General features: G+C 33.4%; 1 protein-coding gene across 1 annotated transcript in view; it reads right to left on the bottom strand.

Moving 5' to 3' along the window:
• The window catches only part of CNTN5 (contactin 5), a 1,287,027-nt gene that overhangs the window by 715,978 nt on the left and 546,806 nt on the right, over positions 1–24,243 (bottom strand). The window contains exon 3 of the mRNA XM_057750478.1: positions 14,257–14,381. Within this exon, the coding sequence (XP_057606461.1) occupies positions 14,257–14,311 (55 nt within the window). The 5' untranslated portion in view covers positions 14,312–14,381. The remainder of the gene's footprint in view (positions 1–14,256; positions 14,382–24,243) is intronic.

Raw genomic sequence — 24,243 nt, forward strand, 5'->3', positions numbered from 1 at the left:
ATACTTTCCATTCCCAGTTCTTCTACCTGTAAGTATTCACCATTTTCTCATTTGGTAATCCTCTATTACTAAACATCCTCTGTTATTAAAAACATGATAAAAATAAAATTAAAAAATTGTAACTATTCCTTAAAGCCCAACTTTCAGAATCATAGATTTAAGGATTAGAGGAAAAAATGATAACATCTGGTGGAGCAAGCCCTTTGATGCTAAAATTATTTTTAGATACTGATCATTTAGCTTATGGTTGAGATACAGTCGATTCTACCATGGAGCAACACCGGCTGCTTAGAATGATCTTCTTTTTAGACAAATTAATTGTACCTCTCATTTTACTGTACTTTGACTGGTTTGTCCCTTTGCATTTCTTTAGAATAAGTGTAAGCTGCTTATATATAACAAACTTTCACCTATTTAAAGATAGCAGTTGTTAGAATTAACCTTTAAAAAATCTGTCTTTTTAGCTGAGATTCTAGCCTGTTTGCCACGTGACAATTCTTTCTTGCTATGGGAAATAATAGGCTGATGCATCTCACCAAGATATCAAGATACTGAGAATGATATTTATACATGAAACATTAAGGGGAAGGAAGGTTATTTTTTTCAAAGTCTTTGTATCTTGTTTTATGCCATGAACAATTACACTTGCTTATTAGACAACATACAAAGGCCAGCTCTCAAAATCCCCAGTACAGAAGATAATCCGCATTTGAAAGCCATTACTGTTAATATGGATAAAATAGAGGCAGGTCAAATCATTCTATAAATCATGACCGAGGTCTATAACCAAAGTTCAACTACAAGAAAAAACTTTTGCCTGCCTCTCTTAAGACATCTGTATATTGGAGTTCTGAATATTTTACTCATTAGTGTACAAAAGTACCCATTAATTAATTCAGGGAAGACCTTGCAAGCAGATGGAAGTCTCCCCTGAATTTGGTCAAAAATTACCTTGAACATTAGCTAAATCTTTAATTTAGCTCTCATTCCTTTCATTTCTTTTATCTTTTCTATTATAATATGGTTTCAAATTTGTTCTCATCACTTGCTTTCCCTTCACTGAACACATTCTTGTTTACCTACGTTTCCATAATACAATCCAGCCCAGAAATGAATATACCACAGTCATTGTTAGCAAACAGATGCAAAGTAGATATAACCACCCCCTTATTCTAGACATTATTAATACAACTGAAGATCACGTTAGCTCCTTTTTGGTACGCACACACCACTACTGACTTCTAATGAAATCGATAAATAGCCACTGAATACTTACAGGTCTAAATCCTCATTTCTGTTTTCTTTCTTCCAGACTTTTGCAGTAGTAACCTACATATTCTCCATGCTTACATTCTTTCCCAAGCTCTAAAATCTATTTTCCATAAAGAACCTAGCATAATCTTTTAACATGTTATCAAGTTACATCTCTCCTCTGCCTAAAATGTGATCTGGTCATCGCTATCTATTTGCCCTTATCACTCTTCTTGTCATAAACTCTCTTCATCCATATTGGTTTTCTCTCTTCTTCTATATTGGTTCTTCTTAAAACAGTAAGTCTGTTTTGTCTTGATGGTTTGACACTGCTGCTGAAATACTTTCTCCCAGATATTCACCTGGTTTCCTTTTCCACATTTATTAGGTCTTTCCTTAGAGAGCTATTCAGCGTGACCTGTCTTGATCATCCTATGTAAAGTAATACCTTGCTACCCCATCTCCATATATATCACTTACTATCCCTTCACTAACTTAATTTCTTTATAAGAATTATCCCTTTTAGCTCTTGTGTTTTTTCATTTCTTGCTAAGTTATCTTCTCTCCTAGAAAGTGAGTTCCTCAAGGGCACAAATTTTGTCTGTCTTGTTCACTGCTGTATCCTTGATGACTACAGTGATATATAGTAGGCACTGAATTAGTGTTTGTTAAATTAACAAACAAATAAACTGGACTGAAAGATATTTGGAATTTATTAGGCCACTGGAACAGAGAATGAGATTATCTTTAAAAATTCCTTTTATCTCCGTTATTTCTATCCCCAATACACAACATCTTTGACATATTATATATGTCATGCCTACTTGGAGCTTGTTATCCACAGCTATGATATTTTTTAGAAGACAGAGCAAACCATAAATAAAACAATGTTGCACCAAAAGTTCTACTGAATCCTATTTTAAAACACAGTCACTATCTTCAGGATTATGCTGAAATAAATATGGATCCAGGGCCAAGATGAAATAGTTCTTCCTCAATTTTGGCATTAAACAAAGACAGCTCTATGCCAGCAAAGACATTATCAGCTAGTGCATCTCTCTGAATTACTACAGAAGAGCAAATAAAGCGTATATAAGCTAAGTGTCTTCTTGGAGAACTTTAGAACCTCTTAAAGCAAAATCTGCCAGAATATGTGCTGAGCAGAAATGGGTGACATGAGGCCAGAGCAGCCTGATCAAATGCACTGACAATTACAAAATTTTACCTAATTTCTTTTTCTTTTTTTCTTATTTCTTTTTTTTCCCTTTTTTATTAATTTAAAATTTTTCTGGCTATTTTCACAATCCCCTGAACTAACCTAAGATAATTAATACTTCTTTAACTCAGGACTTCAGAATATCCAAGGAAGTGTCAGCATAGTTCTTGGTTGAAAAACATCAGAACTTTTGTTTGCAGGGAGATTTTTCTTTCCTTTTTTTTTAAATTCAAAATTCAATTTCACTAGTAGTGATTGGTCTGTTTAAAAATCTCTGTTTCTTCCTGATTCAGTCTTGGCAGTTTGCATGTTTCTAGAACTTCATCCATTTTTTCTAGGTTGTCCAGTTTGTTGGTATATAACTGTTTATAGTGTGCTCTTCTGATTTTTTTGTACCTCTGTGGTATCAATTGTTATTTCTCCTCTTCCATTTCTTATTTTGTTTATTTGGGTCCTCTCTCTTTTATTCTTGACAAGCCTGGCTAAACATTTATCAATTATGTTTATCTTTTCAAAAAAGCCGGTATTTGGTTTCATTGATCTTTTCAGTTGTTTTTTGGTCTCTATTTTACTTATTTCCTCTCTTATCTTTATTATTTCCTTCTTCTTCCAACTTTGTGCTTCTTTTTCTAATTCCTTTAAGTAATGTGTTAGGTTTTTTATTTGAGATTTTTCTTGTTTCTTCATGTAGGCCTCTACTGCTGTAAACTTCCATATTAGAAATGTTTTTGCTGCACCCCAAAGATTTTGGAAAGTTGTGTTTGCATTTTCATTGTCTTCAGGTATTTTCTGATTTCTTCTTTGATTTCTTCATTGACCCATTGATTTTTTGGTGACATGTTGCTTAATCCCCAATCCTCACGTGTACTACAAAGCTACAATAATCAAAACAGCATGGTACTGTCTCAAAAATAGACACATAGATCAATAGAATAGTATAGAGAGTCCTGAAATAAATCCACACACCTATGGTCAGTTAATCGATGACAAAGGAAGCAAGAATATGCAATGGAGAAAAGATCCACTCAAATAAGTGATGCTGGGAAAACTAGACAGCTACATGTCAAATAATGAGATTAAAACATTTCTTCACAGCATATACAAAAATAAACTCAAAATGGATTAAAGACCTAACTGCAAAACCTGAAACCATAGAACTCTTAGAAGAGAAAATAGGCAGAACATTCTTTGACATAAAATGTAGCAATATTTTTTTGATCTATCTCCTTAGGCAAAAGAAATAAAAGCAAAAATAAACAAGTGGGACCTAATTAAACTTAAAGGATTTTGCATATCAAAAAGAAAAAGAAAAAAAAAGACAAACTACTGAATGAGAGAAAATATTTGCAAACGATATGACAAATAAAGGTTAATATTCAAAATACATAAACAGCTCATACAACTCAGTATTGAAAAAATAAACAACCTGACTAAAAATTGGCAGAAGATGTGAATAGACAATTTTTCCAATGAAGACATGCAGATGACTAACAGGCATATAAAAAGATGCTCAACAGTGCAAATCATTAGAGAAATGCAAATCAAAACTACAATGAGACCACCTCACACTTATCAGAATGACAAACATCAATAGCAAATGTCAGTGAGGATGTGGAAAAAAGAGACACTGCTGGTGGGAATGTAAATTGGTGCAGCCACTGTGAAAAACAGTATGGGAGCTTCCTCAAAATACTACAAGTATAACTACTGTATGATCCAGCAATTCCACACGTGGATATATATCTAAAGAAAACAAAAACACGAATTTGAAAAGATATATGCACCTCAATGATCATAGAAGCATTACTCACAACAGCCAAAACATGAAAGCAACCTAAGTGTCCACTGATAGATGAATGGATAAAGAAGATGTGGTATATAAATACAATGGAATATTACTTAACCACAAAAAAGAATGGCATTCTGCCATTTCCAGTAATAGGGATGGACCTAGAGAGTACTATGCTTAGTGAAATAACTCAGACAGAGAAAGACAAATACTGTATGTTATCACTTATGTGTGGAATCTAAAAAATAAAACAAATGTATATTTACAACAAAACAGAAACAGATTCACAGGTATAGAGAATGAACTAATAGTTATCAGTGGGGAGAGGAAGGGAGGATGGGCAAGATGGGGGTATGGGATTAAGAGACACAAACAACTAAGTATAAAATTGATAAGCAACAAGGATATATTGTATAGCACAGTGGAATATAGCCATTATTTTGTAATAACTTTAAATAGAGTATAATCTATAAAAATATGAATTCACTATATTGTACACTTGAAACTAATATTATGTTGTAATATTATGTTAATATTACTTTAATTAAAACACACACACATCAGAATGATCAGGTTAGAGAATACAAAATCATTCATCCCTCTCGGATGTTTTTTAGCCAGAAAGTGCTATAATCCAAAGCATAGCTTATGCCTCTCTGAACAGAAGAAACAAATCAAACAATTGTTTCTTTTAATTCACTTAAAATAGATACCTGTACTTACAGAAAGTATTATGCTAGATCTTGTGTCTGAAACATCAAATAAAATAGGTACTGCCTCTGTTTTTATAGAGCAGATGGCCTTGTAGTTTTTATTTAAACATGTAAAAATCATAATTGCAAAATATGCAAGTACTAAAAAGGAAAAGATCATCACTTAAAACCAAATTTATCCTTGATCATCACCATTTGGATGGTTCCACCATACAAATTCACAGTCAGTTAAGGTCATGCTGCAAGCATAGCCAGCATCATAAACAGATCATTAGGAATAAGTGAGTTATCTGACAAATTTCAGTGTTACATCAACATTGAGAATTAGAATGGGAAGCATTTTTTTCAAATGCTAGAAAGAAAAAAATTATTGTGGTTGACACCTATATCAAATAAGTATTACCAAAAATAGAAGTTGACTAAATTTCAAGAAATCTGTAGTTAACTTGATTAATGGTTAACAAAATAGGATGTTCCCAAAGAACTAAAATAAACATAAGACTATACAACAATTAACACTTTTTCATTCTCACAACTAGTTATATATATGGTTTATTTTACACATGGTATATTTTTAGAATTCGTGTCCTGATAAACCTATACAATTTATTTAAAGTCAAGGAGAGCAGAAATTTTTCCTTGAATTTGTTCTGCATCTCAACTGTGTCCAACTTGCCTTGGTGCTCAGTGAGTGTAACTGTCTCTCCATTTTACAGACAGAATTGACTTGCATTTGAACCAATGAGACAGAAAAAAATGTAGCTGCTTTCATGCTGACATTTACTCAAATTACTGCATGAGGGCAGTTCCCCAGAAGCTCATGTTAAGCAGTAAGACAATCTCTGCCATAAATAAACATACTTCACAGTAGTATTACTGCGGTAGAAATTTATCTCTGCATAAAACATGGTACTGTGAACATTTGTTTACATGTTCGTGTAGCCACTTGATACAATACAAATTCTTTCAGTATTACTTTAAAGTAACAAAGAGAAACAATGTTGTACATGATTAATTTTCTCTCAACAAATATTTATCATCGTTGAAAATAACGCCAGTCCAATTTTAAAAGCGTGAGATAACTTTCATGGCACTTTCTAGATTACAGCATACTTTGATGTATATTGTTTACCCCTTAACCAAACTCAAGTGGAAAAATATTTAAATAACTTTTTTACGTAAGATAAATGACATTTAGATGACCTAAAAATTAGTTAATTCTCTCTTTAATCTGCAAAACACTGAGAACACATACTTATTCACATTTCTTTAGGATGCTGAATCCTGCTTTCTTTCATTGATGGTTTAATTTTATATCACTCCAGGAAGTGCTGACAATTTTAGACACCTTTTAACATTTTCTTTGCCATTAAGATAACAATAACAAATAAAACTCTCTATATTCAGGTGACACACTCCCCTCTCCCTGCTTCCTGCCACCTTGCTCACAAGGAGAAATTAAATTGTATTCTGATTAATTACATGTCTAATACCACCAGTGCACAGCTGATAAGAGTCAACTTGGTTTTCTGCACTGAGGTAGGTTCCATTATCATGACTTCCTGGGGACCAATACAACGTGCACATACATAATTTCAAAATGATCACAGAGGAGCCATAATCCATTTCTCTTTCTCAACTGCAGTAGGCCAGTCAGACTTAATATTTTCAGGCACCTGTTTTCAGTAATACTTTTGTTTTCATTTTCCTTTTAAGGTTCTTAGGCAACACTAGCCGACAGTGACAAAGTTCCATGCTATTTACCACACTGCCAGTAAGAGGAAGGAGAGTATTTGTATAAGCTTATCAATGACAGACATTCTCTGTTCAATAGTATATCACCCTCTTGGCAGAAGGAACAGACTGTCACCTTTCCAATAAAGTGGATTTAACCCAATGGAGGAGAATGGGGTCAAAGCAGAGAAAAAAAATGCTTATTTAGGGGGTTGCTTTTAAAGCATTACAGCTTATATCGAAAGCATCTGAAAGTAATCCAGGGAAGGTAACTAGATGCACTTATGTAGGAAGGAGGTCAGTATAACTGAATTTCCTCTTTTGTTTCACCTTCATGTCACCTGCTATGTTGAAATCATTGCTATAGGAGGCAGCTTTCTCATTATTTTTCCACTAGGTACTATCTATATGATGCTGGGCATATGACAGAACCTCTCTGAGCCTCATCCCTATTGAGAGCAAACAAAATTTTACTTGCCCAAGTAGAAGGAACTGAACCTCACAATCTCCAAATAATTTTTAATTCTAAGATTTATAAATGGAGTTAGGAAAATACATTTTTTTTCAGTTTAGAAGAGAGATAAACACATCTAGCTTTAATAAATCTAATTAAATATTATTTTAAGTCTATAACTTTGATAGAAATATACAAATAGACTTGTGATGTTGAAAAATATATGCTGGTACTAGGGAGTGCAAAAAACACTTTTTCAAAAATCTTCAAACAAAAGACTGTGTGTTAATGTGTCTAATAATAGCTGCTTTCTAGCTATTCTATTAATATATATTAAAAATTACTATTTGTATATGACAGTGTCCTAACAGGCTGTTCTATTACATTTCACAGAAAGAAAACTATCTGTAATAAATATCACTGTAATAGATTCCCCCAATTGTTAAACACTTAAAAAGAAATTAAAATAATTACTAGCCACATTTCAAAAGGAGTATAATGATTAAGAAATCCATTGAATAGGTTATTCTGTATAATAGAGCAGAAAAATTTAAACCCTTTAGCTTTTGTTGTTGCTATTATTTATTTCTTTCAACATGGAGTCTGAATGAAAAGCAATTTACAAAGAACTTTGAAATGTCAGGCAAGCTGCTTATAAATCCTGAACCTTATTGTCTCCTCAAATCATTTTCTCTACACATATTTGGAGGATAATATATACTTGAAGATCGCTTTTAAAGAATATAATAACATGGATTTTGGAACAGTGGAGTTTGGAATGTTGACGCTTCTTGTCAGATATATGTTCATAACTAGGCTTTAGTAATTATGATTCCTCCCCCAAATGATTTCACACATTCTATCATGAAAAGCTTAAATTTTATTGAACTTAATGAATTTCATATTGATAAAAATAGTTTGACTGATTTTTAAAGCTTTTGTAAGCTCAGCTAATGAGGTTATTAGATCACAGTGCTCTCACTGTGACTGTCTCTGAAATAAAGATACAAAGAAATTCCATTTTCTTTATTGTTAACTAAAACAGGATTGTTATTATTTGCGTGCAAAACATTCATAGATATCAATAAATATGTGGTAGAGGTCAAAACTAGGCATGGCTATTGTTATTGCTTTACATACACTTTAAACCACTTTCTTGAGGTATGGCTGGTACATAATAAGCTGTGCATATTTAGTGTATACAACTTGATGAATTTGCAAGAAGTATACACCCATGAAACCATCAACCACAATCTACGCCATAAACATATCCATCACCTCAAAAAGTTTTCTTCTGCCCTCTTTGTATTATATTATTATTATTATTACTTTTGTGGTAACCATACTTAAAATAAGATTTACCCTCTTAGCAAATTTTTAAGGGATACCACATATATGAGGAATCTAAAATAGTCAAACTCATAGAAGCAACTACTCTATAAGTTGCCAGGGGCTGGAGACAGGGGGAAAGGAGGAAGTATTAGTCAAAGGCACACAGTTTCAATTATGCAAGACACATACTTCCTAGAAATCTACTGTAGAGCATAGTGCCTATAGTTAATAATACTATACTTTATATTCTTTGCAATATACTTTTGCAGCTACTCTCTTTATGAGATCAAATCTAGCCTTCCCATCTTGAATCTGGTCTTGGCCTATGTGATTTGCTTCGGTCAATGAGACATTAGTATGCATGACACTGAGGCTTGAAACATGCTTGAAAATTGGGGTCTGCCCTTTCTCTTGCTGTACCTGGGAACTCACAATCCCAGCCACATAAAAGAGCCTGCACTAGACTACTGGGTGATCAGAGACATGACCAGGTCATTCCCACTGTCTTTGCTAGCAGGAAACGGTCACCAGCAGCATGGGTGAGACCACATGACACCATCCGATGCTATTCTTTCAACCCTAATGGGGAGTGCAGAGACCAGGTGAACCTGCCCAAGCCAGGAGAACCAAACTGACTTTCAGAATCATTAGAAATATTTTAAATTTTATTTTGTTTAAGCTAATAAATTTAAGGATGGGTTTGTTACGGAGGTAAAGCTAATCAGTGCAACATATAATCAGCATGTATTTAATATATCATGTGGATTGAATTTCCATAAACAATAGTTTCTCTAGCCTTAAAACACATACCCAGAAACATACAGGTATAATACACTCCTTCCTGAATTTCTCTTTTCCAAGTTATCTGTCATTTTTTTCTTGTTTTCTTCCTCAGCTCAAATTCTCAGAAAACAAAATTTATAGTAATTGTCTAATTTTCCTCCTCTACTAATCATTTCACAGCTCATTATCATAAGACAGATATTCCCACTACTTTGTTACAGGTAATTATCATTAGCACTAAAAGGAAATGTTTTTAGTACCAACCTTCCTAGAGCATTGCCACTGCTGACCACTCCCTCTCTTGAACCTGTTCCGTTATTCCTCTTTCTTAGACTTTCCCCCAACTCACCACCCATTCTTCTTATTTTTATTTATTTTTTTTACAATAAACTGCTTATATTTAAAGTGTACAATTTGACAGTTTTTTCTTATCAGTAATGTATATATGGCAATCCCAATCTCCCAATTCATTCCCCCCACCCCCACCCCCGCATCCATTCTTTTTAGCCTACACTTTCTCTTGCTCCTTTAAAAAAAAGTACATGCTTCTCAGAATTTCTTCCTTACCTTATGACTCATCATTACCTACATAATCCTTGGGTGATTATTTTCCTTCCCAGAGCTTTAAGTTCATCTATGCAATAATGAACCCCAAATTTACTTTTAGCTCAGCCATCTTTCTTAAACTTTAAACATCTCCATCTGAATGTGTCACAGATACCTGAAGCTCAACATGTGCATTACTAAGTTCAGTATTTCCCCACTCTAAATTGCACCTCCTACTGTATTCAGCATTCAAGCAAATGGCAATATCATCTACTCTATAGGCAAACTGAGACCCTTAACTATTTCCTCTAAAACAAAATATTGAATCATTTACCTACTTCTATATAGTTTATTGCCAAAAAGCATTTGAATTTCTCATCTCTTGTTGATGCCCTTCACACTGTTATGCTTAGTCCATTTTGTTCCCATTAACCCAAAACCATTTCCCCTTTTATTAATATCTTATATTAACATGGTACACTTGTCACAGATAATGGACTAATATTGACTATTTATTTATTTATTGGCCGCACCACGTGGCACGTGGGATCTTAGTTCCTCAACCAGGGATGGAACCCATGCCCCCTGCATTGGAAGTTCGGAGTCTTAACCACTGGACCTCCAGGGAAGTCCCTTGACACTTTATTTTTAACTGAAGTATATACTTTATTCAGATTTCCTTAGTTTTTAAATGATGTTTTTTTCTTTTTTCTGTTGAAGGATCTTATCCAGGGTAATGCATTATATTTATTTTATTATGTCTCCTTGGTTTGCTCTTACTGTGGCAGTTTCTCTAATACTCCTAGTTTTTGATGACCTTGAAAATGCTGAGGATGACCGGCCAGGTGTTTCACAGAATGCTCTTCAGTTGGGATTTTTCTGATATTTTTCTCATGTTTAGATTAGAGTCACAGGCTTTAGGAAGGAAAACTACAGAGGTGAGGTGCCATTCTGGTCACACTGTATCCAGGGTAAATGCTATTACTGATGATGTTGACCTTGTTCAGCACTAGGTTGATGTAGTCTTTATCACTTTCCTCCACTATAGAGCTACTTTTTTATCTCCCTTTCCTATTCTGTACTTTTTGAAAACAAGTCACTATGTGCAGTCCACACTTAAGGAAGGGGGAGTTGCATTCCACCTCCTTGAGAATAAAGCATCTACATAAATTATTTGAAATGCATCTACATGGGAAATTCACCTATTCTTTTGATTACTCAATCATTTATTTATATCAATATGGACTTATTTATTTTTTTTATTGGGTTGTAACTCAATGCTTTATTTTCCTGCTCAAATTCTTCCAATTTGGGCCATTGGGAACTCTTTCAGTTGGTTCCTGTGTCCCATTCTCTCCTCTTTATGTTTGTTTTTTGTTTATTGGTTTGTTTTAGCACTTTCTTACTTTCTGCCACAAGATATTCTAGGTTGATCAAATATATTTCCTGCTTCAGTCCTAGAATCAGCCATTTCTCTAAATAACTTGATTCCTTTAACTGGAGAATATTAGAAACCAAGATTGTAGCACTTTGTGTGGTGGTTTCTACTGGAGTACATTGCTTCTAGGCCTTCGCAGATGCCAGAGAAAAGAAATATATGTGTGTACACCTTGCCTTGTATATATAAATATCTATAAATACTTTTTATATGTAACCATCAGTGTATACATTAAGCTAAACATGAGGTCATACTGAAGTCTCCAACTCTAATCCATTACCACACAGATCATTCTAGCCTTCTTCTCTTGCTTATCTGTAATGTCCCACTCCAACAATGAGACAGCTGGCTCCCACTCTCCACCATCCATTGACTTAATTGTTCAATCCCATGCATAGGAATGTTTAGAGTTGCTAACACTGGGAAATAACATTCTTAACTAGAGTACAGGGTTAAAGTACAGTTTTTTTGTTTGGCTGTTTGTTTGCCTTTAGTCTTACAGATTCATTTCCAAAGTTACTTAGGTCAGTACCTTTTCTCCCCCACTCCCCTAAAGTAGAGGTTGCTTCATACATTTGTAATACAGCTAGATTCTTTGTCACATTCTGCATTTCATCATGGGATCCTCTAACATCTGAAATTATTCTTTTAAATTTATGTACATTAAGATTTACTCTGTGCTATAAAGTTCTATTGCTTTTGATAAATGCGTAATGTTATTCGTCCACCACTACAGTATCATACAGAATAGTGTCAACAAGCTGAACAATGCCTATGCTTCCTTCACTCATTTAGTCACCCCCTAACCCCAACCCCTGGCAAGCACTGATCTGTGCACTCTCTACAGTTCTTCCCTTTCCGAAAGGTCATAAATATAAAATCATATAGTATGGAACCTATTCAGACTGACTTCTTTCACTTAGCAGTATGCATATAGTATTCATCCATGTGCTTGCATGACTTGATAGTCCTTTCATTTTTATCACTGAGTATTGCATTATATGGATTTTCTATAGTTTATTAACTTATTGAAGGGGATCTTGGTTATTTCTAGGTTTTGGTGATTATCATTAAAGCTCTTATAAACTTTTTTTGTGTAGATATTTTGGGTGTCATAAATTTTAAAATCAGTTAGGTAAATGCCTAGGATCCAATTGCTTGATTAGATGGTAAGACTATTTAGCTTTGTAAACACTGTCAAACTATCTTCCAAAGTGGCTGTACCGTTTTGTGTCCCTACCGGCAGTTAATGAACTTCCTTGTTTTTTGCACCCTTGAGAGCAACTGGTATTGTTTTTAAGTTTCTTCTTTTTTCTGGATCTTAGCCATTCTGATATGTATAATGGTATCTCATTGTTGTTAAATTATGAGTGCATTTTTAATATACAGTTGTATATCCCTCTGAAGGCTGTCAAACTTTCATTGTGCCGAATAGCCAGTTTTTAAACATAAGGTTGTGTAAGAGTTCTATATTTCCTAGTTAAACACATCCAAGATAATCCATCCATTAAAAATGAATAAAAAAAATAAAGAGGAAATACAATCTGAGTCTTCTCTTATTTCTTCAATCAGTTTTGCTGGCTCAAATAGCATCAACAACATAAAATGTGCTCATGATTTATGGCTTAATTACCCACATTTTCTGTAATAGTAATTAAGTTAGTGTGCAAAATAGGTCCTGTAATGTAATACTCATAGACAAATAACCAGGAAAAAAAATAAAGAACAATAATAAAATAGTAAATATTAAATGTAACTATCACCACATAACAAGAGCACAGTAAGGGCTGTACTTCTAGAATAATTTGTTAAAATAAGAAGGTGAAGGTGGGAGAAAGGTTTTGAAAATAATTATCCTTGATAAGTGATCCTTTCAAGTATCTAATCAATGTTATTTAAATGGATATCTACAGCAAATAAGTTCATATTTTAAAGATAACATATATCTGTATATATGCTTCATATTAAATGTAGATGATTAAAAATCAAATCCCATGTAAAAATTAGAAATGTATTTTGTTTTTGACTTTTATTGTCTTTGTCTATAGTATGTGAATAGCAACTTACCTCCATACTCAGCCTCTTGTTTCACTGGAAAGAGCAGCACCTAGATTCTCTTACAAGCTGCAAATCAAGTCCTCATGGACACCACCTCGGGCTGAATATTTTTGTCTTTCCACAACCACGATATAATACCTCCTTTGAAATGACTGTTTATTTGAGGGGATAAGTTGGGCCAGTACATGAAGATAAAACTTTGGAGTGATATTACAATCTACCACTCTCCCTCCATTTAGCTTTGTCAGATTAATATAAAAACAGTGGACACAAATTAAATTTAAATTTTAGATAAAATAAAATAACATACTGCACAGAACATACTAGAACTAATTATTTTTGTTTATTTGAAATTCAATTAACTGAGCACCGTTTATTTCATCTTGCAAATCTACCTCCATCCCCCTCAATTAGTTTATGAGTTCAAGAGGAGAATGACACTGAGAGGAGAAAAGAGAAACCAGATCATCCAGGAAGATGGTAATTCTGGACAGAAATTTATCCTAAGATAGGATAAAATATTTAAAGACTATTTAATTCTTTTATAAGTAACCATAATCATGATAAACCAGGATGTTCATTTAACTTTGTTTCTGAAACTATTCACTTATTTTTCATGTTTTCACAAATGTCTCTACCCCTATTTTATAGAGGTATATACATACATACATATATATATATATAATGATGGTTTAGATTGTAAATGAAAGTCAATGAGATGGGATAGATACTTAATTTATTAACATTTATAAGGTATTTTTATAAGTACCTTATTATATGTGACTTTTTGTAGTGCTAACAGAGGATTAAGGGTTGTTTTGTCTTTTTTGTTGTTGTTGGAAAGGATGAATCCTATTATAAATTTAAATGAACACCTGAGGATATAGTTAATGAAGATTTCTGTGTATTTTCATTATTTGATACATAAGGCATGCCTCTTACCTGAAAGACAGCGAGTAACTGACAGAAACAGAATAAGTTTCCAAGAGGAAGCCATCCTTGGTACATAGGATCGCCTGTGTCCCAGTGTATTTAGCAGCTCTGAAGTTTCTTAATTAAAGAATGCCCTGTTGAGACAGATAAAAATTTTCAAAAACAGGGAAAAGAAAATAAACAAACAAAAAGGCAAACAAGCAGAAACCAATTCAAAAATCTCATAATAAAATGATAAATAACTTTCAGTGAAAGGTCAGATTAAGATATACTTGGACATTGACAACAATAGTAAAATTTCCATTAGAATTATTTTAATGCACAACACAAATACTTTGGAAAAGTGATAAACTTTCCCTATCATATTTATTTATATTGAATACTCCCTTATAGATAATAAAAACATCAGGTTCTAATGGGGATGATTTCTCCTCAGAGGAAATGTATAATAGCTATATTTATTATGTTAGACAAATTATTAGACTAGAAAAATAGGGTAGGAGAATGAGTTACATTAATATATACTCCTCTGGTCTAGAAAATAACAAATGATCAGTTAAGCAAGTGATTTTACACATTGTGTCTGTAGCTCACCTAAACCTCCACAGGGAATTTTTCTCATTTAATTATTGATGTCAACTGCTTTTGTTTATAATTCCTGCGATTATCTGTACTGTGTTATAGTTCCCTCCTTTTGTGAGTTATTTCCTCAGTATCCTTTGCTAGCCAGAACCTAAGGGAAATAAGGCTTTTCATGAATATTTAACATTTTTGTCTAATGCCATTTTTATAATAATAACCAGTATAGCAAATTAATATCCTTTGATTCCTTTTCTTGTCCTGAAAGATACAATAAACATAAAAATACAAAATTCTAGCATGAAACTTAATATGCAAAAACTTGACAAATGTGTACTAGAAATTCTTATAATAGACAAGTAACTTCTGAGTTTTCAGGTGTCAGTTACCGGTGTCCTTCTTGGCCAAAATCAACTAAATTGAGAAATAATTGTACAGTGTGTTAACAATTTTAAATAACAATTGCTTTTTTGCAACTGGTTCCTCCCAACAGACTTAGAGGTTCAGATTATCACTATCTTTTAGGAAACACCTTAAAAATATAGACAAGCATTTTTCTCCTAGTTAGGTCATAATTCAATATAGACATACCCAAAGAGGGGAATCTCTTGTTGGTGAGTCTTCTACCTGAATGTTAGTTCCATTTTATTTATATTTTAAAATCAAAGCCTTGAAAATCTACTTTAATTACAAGGTGAGGGATCACTAATGGAGAAGAAAGTTAATGAGTTAATAACAGCTGATTCATAGACACTCCCTTCAAAAAACATAGTTTTCATCACCGTTGTTTTTTTCCAAGTAAATATCAGAAATAAATACAATTTGAAGCACAAAAAAGACCTATCACTACTTTTTAAAGCTTAAAACATTTTTATTGTTTATACACTGCTTTTTACAGAAAGAAAAAGAAGAAAAGCAGCACTTCACACATAATAATTAGAGACAAAGTTGCTAGAACAACAATTATGATTCATGAAAGCTGTATATTTAAATTAGTGAATTCTCAATCCATGATGAAATTGGCCTTTCTCATATTGAGTTCTGAGACATTAATGCAGTTTTGTTTAACGTGATTTGATGAGATTGTGCTCAGTCCACATCCTGAAAATGGGTATTTCCCCTTTCTATTTACAGTGTCATCTGCTGTCTTAAATATTCTTCACCAATAAATTCAAATGTCTTCAGAGCACTTTTATGCTACACACTGGGAATACCAAAGAGAAAACACACATGTGTGCACACATGCTTGCACACACACACACACACACACACACAGAAGTTAACCACAGGCTATGAGCCAAATAAGCAAGACGATGTAAGTGTAGCATAGATACAGAGCTATCAAAAGGGGAATATATCCATAAAGACGGCAGGAGTTGGGAATAGTATAGATGCATCTTTAGCAAAAAATTCAAGAAGATACTGAGCTGAGTATCAAGCAGTATCAGCAGTATTTCATCTTGTGGAACTGAAAACCACAGCCATAGAAAGATGGAGAAAATGAAAAAGCAGAGGACTTTGTACCAGATGAAGGGACAGGATAAAACCCCAGAAAAACAACTAAATGAAGAGGAGATAGGCACCCTTCCAGAAAAAGAATTCAGAATAATGATGATGAAGATGATCCAGGACTTTGAAAAAAGACTGTAGGCAAAGATCAAAAAGTTTACCAAAGACCTAGAAGAATTAAAGAGCAAGCAAACAGAGATATGCAACACAATAACAGAAATGAAAAATACACTAGAAGGAACCAATAGCAGATTAATGGAGGCAGAAGGGTGAATAAGTGACCTGGAAGACAGAATGGTGATCATCACTGATGCAGAAAAGAATAAAGAAAAAAGAATGAGAAGAACTGAAGACAGCCTAAGAGACCTCTGGGACAACGTTAAATGCACCAACATTCGCATTATAGGGGTCCCAGAAGGAGACGAGAGAGAGAAAGGACCCCAGAAAATATTGGAAGAGATTATAGTTGAAAACTTCCCTAACATGGGAAAGGAAATAGATACCCAAGTCCAGGAAGCACAGAGAGTCCCAGGCAGGATAAATCCAAGGAGAAACACACCAAGACATATAGTAGTCAAGTTGACAAAAATTAAAGACAGAGAAATGTTATTAAAAGCAACAAGGGAAAAACAACAAATAACATACAAGGGAACTCCCATCAGGTTAACAGCTGATTTCTCAGCAGAAACTCTGCAAGCCAGAAGGGAGTGGCATGATATATTTCAAGTGATGAAAGGGAAGAACCTACAACCAAGAACACTCTACCCAGCAAGGATCTCATTAGATTTGATGGAGAAATCAAAAGCTTTACAGACAAGCAACAGCTAAGAGAATTCAGCACCACCAAACCAGCCTTACAACAAATGCTAAAGGAACTTCTCTAAGCAGGAAACATAAGAGAAGAAAAGGACCTACAATAACAAGAACAAAACAATTAAGAACATGGTAATAGGAACAAACATATCCATAATTACCTTGAATGTAAATGTACTAAATGCTCCAACCAAAAGACACAGACTGGCTGAATGGATACAAAATCAAGACCCATATATATGCTGTCTCCAAGAGACCCACTTCAGACCTAGGGACACATACAGACTGAAAGTGAGGGGATGGAAAAAGATATTCCATGCAAATGGAAATCAAAAGAAAGCTGGAGTAGCAATACTCATATTGGATAAAATAGACTTTAAAATAAAAAATGTTACAAGAGACAAGAAAGGACATTACATAAAGATCAAGGGATCCATCCAAGAAGAGGAGATAACAATTTTAAATATATATGCACCCAATATAGGAACACTTGGAACACCTCAATACATAAGGCAAATGCTAACAACTATGTAAGAGGAACTACAAGGCAGAAATAGAGACACAGACGTAGAGAACAAACATATGGACACCAAGTGGGGAAAGCGGGGAGGGTTGGGGGAGAATGAATTGGGAGATTGGGATACCAAATTGTACACTCTAAACATGTGTTGTTTATTGTCTGTTAACTGTATCTCAATAAAATTAAAAAAAAAAAAAAGAAATTGGTATTATGAAAAAGAAGAAATAGTGATGAAGAGATTGTCTAGAATACAGCCCAGAAAGGCAAATGTATGAAAATATGAAAAGAGGGTAAAGAGATTGAGCATATAGTAGGAATATCTTATATGTCTAATCAAATTTCCAGAAAGAGAAAAAGGATGGGAGAAAGTAATATGTGAAGAGGTAGATAATTGCTAAAAATTTCCACGACTGGTAAAATTTATCAATTTTAAGATTTATGAAGGCTAGAAAAAAAAACAAGAAAAATAAAGACCTAGATAAATCATAGTGAAAATGCTAAACACCAAAGACAAAAAAAGGATCCAGAGATATAGGGTTGTCCAAAAAGTTCATTCGAGTTTTTCTGTAATATGTTAAAGATAAATAAAAATAAAAAGAAGCATTAACTGTAAAAGTAGTAAAATCAAATTCCCAGTTGATTTAATGATAGTAGTAACAGAATCCAGAAAAAAAAATGGAATAACATGCCAGTAAGATGGAACTGTCAATCTGGATGCCTTCTTTGGAAAAATGTGTATTTTAGTCATCTGCACATTTTTAAAAAAAAATTTATAGTGTTGAGTTGAATGAGTTATTTGTACATTTTGGATATTAACCATTTATTAGATAACCATTTATTAGACAATCATTTATCTATTTATTATCTTTTTATTATTAACCATTTGCAAATATCTTTTCCCATTCAGTAGGTGATTTTTTTCATTTTGTTGATAGCTTCCTTTATTGTGCAAAATCTTTTCAGTTTGATTTAGTTCCATTTGTTTATCTTTACATTGTTGCCCTTGCCTTAGGAGATAGATTCAAAAAAATATTGCCAAAATCAATGTCAAATATCATACTGCTTATGCTTTCTTCTAGGAGTATTATGGTTTCAGTCCTTACATTTGTCTTTAATCAATTTTGAGTTAGACATTTTCCCCAATATTTACAGATTTACAGGTATATGATTTACCTAATTTACAGGTATATGAAAGGATGCTCAACACTGTGAAGCATCAGGGAAATTTAAAACAAAACTGCAATGAGATATCACTTCACATCTGTCAGAATGGCTATCATCAAAAAGACAACAAATAACAAGTTGGCGAAGATATGAAAAAAAGGGAACTCTTGTGCACTGTTGGTGGGATTGTAAATTGGTGTAACCGCTATGGAAAACAGTATGGAGATTCCTCAAAACAGTAAAAACAGAACTACCATAATATCCAGAAATTCCCCTTCTGAGTATTTATCTGAAGAAAACACTAATTTGAAAAGACATATGTACCCCAAAGTACTTTGAAGTATTATTAGCAACAGTAAAAATATGAAAGCAATCTAAGTGCCTAGAAATAGATGAATAAAGAAGATGTGGTATATATGTGTGTATATGTATATATTTATATATATATATATATTTTTTACTCAGCCATTAAAAATGAAATTTTGTCATTTGCAACAATATGGATGGATTTAGAGGGTATCATCCTAAGTGAAACAAGTCAGAGAGAGGAAAAAGTACCATATAACCTCACTTATATGTGGAATCTAACAAAACAAAACAAACAAAATGAAACAGACTCATAGATACAGAAAACAAATGAGAGGTTTCCAGAGGTGGAGTGCGTGGGTGAAATAGGTAAAGGGGACTGAGAGGTACAAACCTTCAGTTATAAACAAATAAACCATTAGGATATAATATACAGCATGAGATATTTTTGATAATATTACATAACTTTGTATAGGGACAGATTGTTGCAAGACATTGTGGCAATCATTTTGTAATGTATGTAAATGTCAAATCACTACACAGTATACCTGAAACTAACATAATATTGTATGTTGACTATGTTTCAATAAAAAAGAAATAATTGTCAATCTATAATTCTAAACACAGTGAAAATGTCTTAAAGGACATGAGTTAAATTTCTTTCTACTCAATCAAAAACTGGGGAAAAAGCTGAATTTGTCAAAAATAAATCTTTACTGAGAAAAATAATAAATGATATTCATCAGATAGAAGGAAATAACGTAATTGCAGAGGGAAACTCAGAAATGTATAAAAGGAACATAATAGAAGCTAACTCATTATATTTACTATATGCCAGGAACCTTTGGGAATTTATTTAATACTAGAGCTCCATGAGATAAATCTAATATTCTCATTTTAAAGATAAGATGTGTGAGGTATAAAGAGGTTAAATAAATTTTCTAAAATTACACAGCTATAGAGTAAACTGGAGGTTTATATCTAGATAGTCTGGGTACAGAGTCCATGACTTTAAACAACATACTATACTGCCTGAAAAAAACAGTGAGCAAAAAAATATGGTATGAGAGAAAATTTAAGAAAAGAATGGCTTACATGCATCTTGGTAATGATTTTTTGGATATGACACCTAAAACACAAGCAAAAAATTAAAAAATAAACAGCTGGGACTATACTAAACTAAAAAGCTCTGTAGAGCAAAAGAAACCTTCAACAAAGTGAAAATATTTTCCCATTCTTCCTTACAGAATGGGAAAATATATATTTACAAACCATATATTTGATGAGGGGTTAATATCCAAAATTGGTTGGATTGTAAAATTGGGACATCCAGTATGGAAAACAGTATGGAGGATCCTAAAAAAATTAAAAATAGAACTACCAAATGATTCGGTAATTCCACTTCTGAGATATAGCCAAAGGAAACAAAAACACTACCTTGAAAAGATATCTGCACCCCCATGTTCATTGCAGCATTATTTACAATAGCCAAGACAACAGAACTATCTAAATGTCCACTGATAGGTGAATGGAGAAAGAAGCTGTCATATTTATATATATATATATGTATATATATATATATATATATATATCACAACATATAATCACAACTTATATCACATATATATGAATGTTATTCATCCATAAAAAATGATGACATTCTATTATTTGTGACAACATAGATGGACCTTGAGGGCATTATGCTAAATGAAATCAATCTGACAGAAAATAACAAGTACTGTATGATCTCACTTATACGTGAGCTCTAAGACAAACCAAAAAATTCATAGAAAAAGAGATCAGACTTTGATTACCAGAGGCAGAGGTGGAGATAGAGGGGAAATAAGGTAGTCAAAAGGTAAAACTTCTGGTTTAACATAGATAAGTGCTAGCACTGTAATGACAACATGATAACTATAGTTAACACTGTTGTAGAATGTATAGGAAAGTGAAGAGAGTTAATCCTAAAAGTACTCATCCCAGAGAGAATTTTCTTTGTTTCTTCTTTCATTTCTTTTTATTGTATCAATTTGAGATGGTGGCTATTAGCTGAACCTGTTGTGGTAATCACTTCACAGTATTTGTAAATCAAACCATCACGTTGCATGTCTTAAAGTTATATGGTGATATATGTCAATTACTTTTCAATAAAACTGGAAGGAAAAAAAAGAGTAAATGGAAAACAAAGATTGTTTTAATCAAACAACAATAATCATGTCTTTTGGGGTAAAATGTAAGGCAAATAAAATTAAAATACATGAAAATAGTAGCATAAAAATCAGGAGAGAAGTGACTGAAGTTAAATAGTTCAATAGTGTATGTATATTCAGAAGGAAAGTAAGATATTAATTTTAAATTTTTATAAAATATCTGTTAATTTTCCTAGCTTACCTGCTAACAAAATAGAAATTTGTCAGAAAAAAAAAATCTATATTCAATGTAAATATTTACCACCTCCCATCTCTTAGTAGTGAGAAATATTTTATATCCAAAACTTTTACACAGAATTTAGCACATACACAACTTTCCGCACGTCCTATAAAACAGAAACCTTAACTGTTTAGTCTAACATCAGAGGCTCTCCACAGTTTCCTCCAACACACACATCTTGCCATATCTTCTACTACTCCACCTTAAACATTTTGCAGCCCAGCTAATGGAAATAATTTTTCATTTGCAAATTCAATTCATGTTGTATATCTTCCAGAAAAAGCTTGCCCACACATTCCTCAGCATAAAATACCCTATTTCAAAATATCTAGGAAGGAATAAGCTGCTTAATTAAGGGCATGCAAAAGATGTATTTGGGGTAATAGGCTGCAGTGATAAAGCCAGAATGGCTGCACACCAATGCGCAGGTAGGAGAAGTAAGGAATCAAATCTGTGAGTTCCATAGGGCCACATCACACAGTACTCATAGGTCTGAGAAAGGAGTTTGAATTTTATCATAAACATCATGATGATAAACATAAACTATACCTATCACATAACTCAATTTCTAAAGTCCTCAGATACTTTCCAATAATATCTAATTTTGCCATACAAGGTACAGGGAACACATGACACTCTGTTTTTACAGATGGGACAGCAGATGTGAAAAAGCAATGGCACTTGCCTAACATCTCCGTAACTCAATGTCAGCATTGGGACCAGCACTCCTGTCTTCTGATTACTGGTCTAGGGAGCTACATATTATCTGCAAGTCACCTTTTCCATTTTCTACTGATGAGAAAATGTATTTTAAGTTCACAGTTGTTGGAGAATTTAAGAGAACCCATTTTCATGTATTTTAGGAGAGGTTCTTCTGAAAATGAGTGGAATGACTTGTGACTGGAAACCTGATTTCTTGCAATGACAGGTCTCAGTGAAGGGCAAACTGTGTGAATGATGGAAAAGGAGACCTGAGTTATTACATCCCATCCTGGAAAACAAACCAGGAGAGCTCATGTCCAGGGTTCCATGTGGTCAGGTAAGTGAACTAAATTCTATGTAAAAGAGTTTTAAACGTATAATTTCAGGTGTATATGTTCTTCACCACCAAACAGTGGGAGGTGGCAAAGATTTAAGATGAGTATAAATTTGTTTTCTGATGAATTAAAGTTAGCCTCTGAGAGGGAGTTCTGATGGCTCGACAGGCAGGACAGAGTAAAAAGACACTGAGGAAACCCAAAGGATTTTGAGTCCTGAAGGTTTCCTTTACATAACAACGTGGTATGAATATGATTTTACTGTCTCTAGCAAGATAGATAGAACCATTATTCATCCTGGAATTTAGTTTTCTTTTAATTTATTTAAATATGGAAACAAGGATCTTTGGAAGACATCTAAGAGTCATTGTGCACACTTGGTCTTGGTTACATTGAGTCTTTAATGATTTACTTAAAATATAACCTGTATCTCTTCAGAAAATTGGCATGTTGAATGTTTATCATCATCTGGCAGTTGATAGCACAGGGCTACACAGCACTTAAACAATGTCTTGTTATAGACACACGGTTAAGCTGGGAATTGGAGATAATTTCAAGGCAATGTTTGAAATGGGTAATAGCAATCCCCTCAAGAATCATATACATCTTTGTTCTTCATTTCCATATTAAACTCTTTTGCCTGAAATATTCAAATTCTCTAAAGACAAGGGAAACAGGGCTGATAAAAGACAAAAAAAAAAAAAAAGAAAGAAAAACTCAACCAAAGAAACAAACAAAAACTTGGAAACATGTCCCCTATGACTGTATAGTGTTGTTATAAAACATTAGGTAGCATCCTGTTAGAATTTTACTTGCCATATGACAAGAATGTGTAAGTGTGGCTTTCTACGTTGTTGACAAGGGACTTGCAAAGAATGAATGAAATAATGAATGAAAAAAGAGAACTACAGGGAAGGGCGGCAGAGTTTTTTTATATCTCAAAACTTTAATATGACTGACTATTACTGATTTTTTTCCCACACAGTAACTACTGAGAAGTGACATGATCAGGTCAATAGGGACTAGTAAGGAAAGTGTAGAAACCTAAATTCTGGGCAAAGCCAAGTCCCTGCCTCTCTCTGCCTTAGCTTCTTCAATCATGGCAGCACCAGCTTTTCCAGACTCTTAAGGCCTAGTTTCCTGATTTTGTTAAGGCCTTTGAAGCCTCACAAAAAGAAAGTCTAAATACTCCAAAGGGGCATTATAATTTCCCCACATTGTTTCCCTCAATCAGTTAAATAGCTTTGAAAATTCTTCATTTTCCATCTTCACAAAATTTATTTCAGAATCAAGCATTTATTACAGTTCACAGAGTTGCAAACATAAGTAAGTTATTGAAGACAAGATGCACTTCAATTAATCTACTCCTCATCAGCAGATAATTTAGGGGACAATTGATACAAGTGTCTCAAACTTGCCTGGACTATGAGATTCAGAGACCATGTAACACAACACTGGCTGACTAGGGTCCCAAGGGACCTACTTCAGTTTCAAGCAAATGAGTGAAAATAGATTATCATAGTCTGGTAACTGAGAGAAGTGGAAAATGTAAAGATCAGGTCATGTAATGGGAACTTTTTTGAAGAGTTAAGTAGCTAGCTTTAGTTTTGTATTTAAGATATTTATAGCTATTCTAGG

This window comes from Hippopotamus amphibius, chromosome 9, assembly GCF_030028045.1.
Source record: "Hippopotamus amphibius kiboko isolate mHipAmp2 chromosome 9, mHipAmp2.hap2, whole genome shotgun sequence".
NCBI lineage: Eukaryota > Metazoa > Chordata > Mammalia > Artiodactyla > Hippopotamidae > Hippopotamus > Hippopotamus amphibius.